Source organism: Tenrec ecaudatus, chromosome 2, assembly GCF_050624435.1.
Source record: "Tenrec ecaudatus isolate mTenEca1 chromosome 2, mTenEca1.hap1, whole genome shotgun sequence".
NCBI lineage: Eukaryota > Metazoa > Chordata > Mammalia > Afrosoricida > Tenrecidae > Tenrec > Tenrec ecaudatus.
In genome coordinates, this window is record NC_134531.1 from 193,415,759 (window position 1) to 193,420,405 (window position 4,647).

The 4,647-nt window shown below is 39.4% G+C and overlaps 1 protein-coding gene across 1 annotated transcript; it reads left to right on the plus strand.

Moving 5' to 3' along the window:
• Positions 1 to 2,521: 2,521 nt before the first annotated feature.
• On the plus strand, positions 2,522 to 4,037 carry LOC142441156 (interferon-gamma-inducible GTPase 10-like). Its single transcript, XM_075543223.1, has one exon. The coding sequence runs from the start codon at positions 2,522 to 2,524 to the stop codon at positions 3,764 to 3,766; it is 1,245 nt and encodes a 414-aa protein (XP_075399338.1). The 3' UTR covers positions 3,767 to 4,037.
• Positions 4,038 to 4,647: the final 610 nt, after the last annotated feature.

The following is a 4,647-nucleotide window of genomic DNA, read 5'->3' on the forward strand; positions in this document are numbered from 1 at the left end:
CATTTTCTTTCTACTTGAGACCTTTGTATCAGCTCCTCATTTCTCCTCTCCCCCTCCCCCATGAACCCTTCATAATTTATAAATTATTTTTTTTCATATCTTACATTGTCCGACATCTCCCTTCACCCATTTTTCTGTTGTCCATCCCCCAGGAAGGGGGTTATATGTAGATCTTTTTGATAAGTTTCCCCTTTCTACCCCACCTTCCCTCCACCCTCCCCCACTGATCCTGAGGGGTTCATCTGTCCTGAATTTCCTGTGTTTCTAATTCCTATCTGTACCAGTGTACATCCTCTGGTCTAGCCAGGTAGAACTGGGATCATGATAGTTGGGGGGAGGAAACATTTAAGAACTAGAGTAAAGTTGTACGTTTCATCATTGCTGCACTGCACCCTGATTGGTTCGTGTCCTCCCCACAACCCTTCTGTAAGAGGATGTCCAGTTGCCTACAGATGGGCTTTGGATCCCTGCTCCTCACTCCCCACTCATTCACAACGATAAGATTTTTGTTCTTTGATGCCTGATACCTGATCCCTTCAACACCTCGTGATCACATGGGCTGTTCTGCTTCTTCCATATGAGCTTCGTTGCTTTTGAGATAGATGGCTGCTTGTTTATCTTCAAGCCTTTAAGACCACAGATGCTATATCTTTTGATAGCTGAGCACCATCAGCTTTCTTCACCACATTTACTTATGCACACATTTGTCTTCAGAGAACATGTCAGGAAGGTGAACGTCATGGAATACCAGTCCAATAAAACAAAGAGCTCTTGCATTGAGGAAGTACTTGAGTGGAGGCCCAATATCCATTTGTTATCTTAATACTAAACCTATAAATATATGCACATAGATCTATTTCCCCATCATCATATATAAATGTATTTATATATGTTCATGCCTTTATTTAGACCTCTATAAATGCCCTTTGCCTCCAGCTCTTTCCTCTATTTCCTTTTACTTTCCTTTTGTCCCACTATCATGTTTATCCTTCATTTGGGTTTCAGTAATTCCTCTCAGTTACATTGCCCTTAATCAAGCCCTACTAGGCCTCTTACACCCTCCTCGCCACTGATTTTGGATCACTTGTTGTTCACTTGTCCCTGGGTTTATTAACAGTACTTCCTTGCAATTTTATCTTCTTTTGAAAACTTACTTAAGGAAATGGAAGAGGTGGTCACAGTGAGCAAGCTCCTGATTGTAAAAATGACTGCTGTTAAAGCCCCATGTGCATATATAACAATTTATAATGCATATTTGTTTATATAGCTGTCTTTACTCATTATGAATAAATATAAGGCTACAACAATATGTAGTGATTATTACCTTTAATTGCTTTAGTTTAATATGATATTCATGTCTTCAAACTATCCTGTGTGAGGGGATTTTACAAAGCTAACAGAAAATGCAATTAAAAGAAAATGATATTTTCCCATTAACTTGAGTTTAGAGAAGACTCAAATTATGTTTACTTCCCAGACCACTTTCTGTTACATGTTCCAAAATACACAAAAACTCATATAGGAAGTGAGGTGGAGCGGCATTAAGCTATGGTACCACAGTTATTTCAGCAAGAATATATGTGCTTGTGGATGTCCCTTATAGAGGACATGTCCTAGGGAACAGGAAAATGTATAGGCTTGTCTCTGCCTCCTGTCTTTTCTCTCAAGATTTGTCCTGCCCCCTGATTTCCTGCAGGGTGCGGAAAGGAGGGGTGCCTGGAATTCTTAGGTGCTCACTATTGGGTGAGCCTAATGGATTCTTACTGAAGAATGGAAGGGTGCTGGGCTCTGTGTTGAAATTTTTAAAAATACAGACATAGTCTGTGCTAGTTACCTATTACTACTCTAACAAGTGACCAGAGTTTTGACAACTTAAAATAACATGAACGTATGTTCTTGCAGTTCTGGAAGTCTGGAGATTGGAATGAGTCCTCAAAATTTTAAATCGGGGTGATAATAAGGCTGGGTCCTTCTGGATAAACTATAAGACAAACCGTTGCCATGTCTTTACTAGCTTCTTGGGACAAATCTCATTTCTTGGCTTCTGACCTCTTCATTTATCTTCAGAGACCCTTACTCGAACCTCTACTTCCATTGCCCTATCACTTCCTTCTACCTGTGATCTTCTTTCCTCCCTTTAAAGAAAAAAATATCCTCTGATTATACAGAGCCCAAGAGACTCTACCCACCTCAAGATTCTTAACATAATCACACCAGCAAAGTTCATTTAGGCACGTAAGGTCATATCTTTAAAGGCTCTGGTGATTGAGTCTTGGAAATTGTTGGCAGTTTTTGTTCTATTTACCACAGTGAGAGAATGTCTCTTCTATACAAGTAAAAACTAAAATCACCAGGACAATTAATTATTCATAGTAATATAAATAAGTGTGATAAAGAAGACCTAGACCATTAATACCAATGTATTTCCCGTGTTGACCTTATATTTTTGATATGTTGCTACTTCATTCACCTGAACTCCATATTCTATTTCCTTTTACCAGACTTCCCACAGTTAACTGCCATGGATCAGTTCATTGAATCCTTCCTATCAAAAAAGAATTTTCTGCAGTTGGCTTCAGAATTTTCACCTTACTATTCCACCATAATCAGTAAGGCAGGAGGCATCCTCTCTCAAGAAACCCTCAGTGATATTCAAGCAGCCTTTCAGAATGGGAACCTGGAGGATATTGTTAAAAAGATTCAGGATGCACTTGTGCAAGCGGAAAATGCTTCCCTAGATGTGGCTGTGACCGGGCAATCTGGGACCGGGAAGTCCAGTTTCATCAATGCCCTGCGAGGGCTGGGTCATGAAGAAGAGAAGAGTGCCTTAGTTGGGATTGTGGAGACTACCATGGAAAAAACTCCCTACCAACATCCAAAGTACCCCAAAGTGACGTTCTGGGACCTGCCTGGAACTGGGACCCCCAATTTCTGTGCAGACACTTATCTAGAAAAAGTGGGATTTACTAACTATGACTTCTTCATCATCATCTCTTCTACTCGTTTCACATACAATGATGCCCTGCTGGCCCAGAAAATCAAGAGTATGGGGAAAAAATTCTATTTTGTCAGAACAAAGGTGGACAATGATTTATATAATGAAAAGGTAAGCAAACCCAAGTCCTTCGATGAGAAGACAGTCCTTCAACAGATACGAGACAACTGCCTGGCCAATCTCCACCACATTGGTGTGCCTGACCCAAACATCTTCTTGATCTCCAATTTTGACCTGGCTGACTTTGATTTCCCAAGGCTAGAAGAGATAATGTTGAAAGAGCTTCCTGCTCACAAGCGCCACATCTGTATGCTCTTGGTTCCCTGCTTGTCTGATTTTGCCATTGAGATGAAGAGAGATTTCTTCCGGGAGAAGATCTGGCTGGATGCTCTGAAGTCATCGGCTATGGCCTTCATCCCTTTCATGCCATGCATCATTGGTTTCAATTTACCTGAACAGGAGAAATGCTTGAATCGTTACCGAAGCCATTTTGGTCTGGATGATGAGGCCATCAAGAATGTTGCCAAGAACTTGGGGACATCTGTGCAAGAACTTAGTAGCTCCATCAAGTCCTTGAATTTTTGGCTACTTGTGAAGGAAGATAGTATAGTAGAAAAAGTCAAGGCATGTGTTGAATCCTTCTGCTCAGTGAATGGAGGTCTCTCATCTATGGCTTTACAGTTTTTGAAAACCTACTGTCTTCATTTGAAATTCCTCAACACCGTAGCTGATGATGCCAAAGTTATTTTGCACAAGACTTTGAAGAGCTAAATTATAAGAAAATGAAATAGAGGTGGGGTGTCTTACCTCACTGAAGTGCAAATGAGTCCCAGGTCCTGATGTCTATAAATGGGGCTGAGAGTGGGACTCCTATTCCTCTCAACTCCAGAGTCAGCTCTTTCATAAAGTGAGGGACTGGGGAAAGTCTTTCCAGAGAGGCTATGCCGTTGATTCACGCTGATGTCTTCTTGTTGTGTCTGGGTGATTGGATCATGGTCTCTGTGTTGCTTGAATTACCAAAGATATATACCACATACTTTCCATTAACCCCAATGAACTAGTAAGTAGACTATAGGTGTTATTTACTCAGAAAATAATTATTCTGCAACAATTAAATTGACTGTTATCCATTGACATTTTTCTAGTCATTTTGAAAACATCAACAAGCAAGTTATTTGCCTATTAATCGGATAACATTTTGGTTTTTTGAAATCTACATTTTCAACACCCATCCCACCCCATCTATACTCATCTTCTTTTGCCTTAATGGCTTGCCTATTCTAAATATTTAAACAGAATCTTACAAAATTTGTCATGTAGTATCTTGCTTGTTTCATTTACCATAATATTTGAAATATTCATATATATCATGATGTGAACTAGAGCTTTGTTTCTCTTTATATGTTAAATAATCCATTGTATATTAATAAAAATAAAACATTTGATTTAGTTATTCATGTGTGAGTAAATACTTGAGTTGTTTCCATCATTTATCTATAATAAACAATGTTGCGATGAACATTGGCATATGTCAGTTACAGCTCCTGCTTTCAATTATGTGTATTTTAATTATTTCCCAATATTGAAATTCCTGAGCCATGTGGTACAGTAGAATCCCAGACTTCAACACTAGCGTGTTCTAGAAGGGTGCA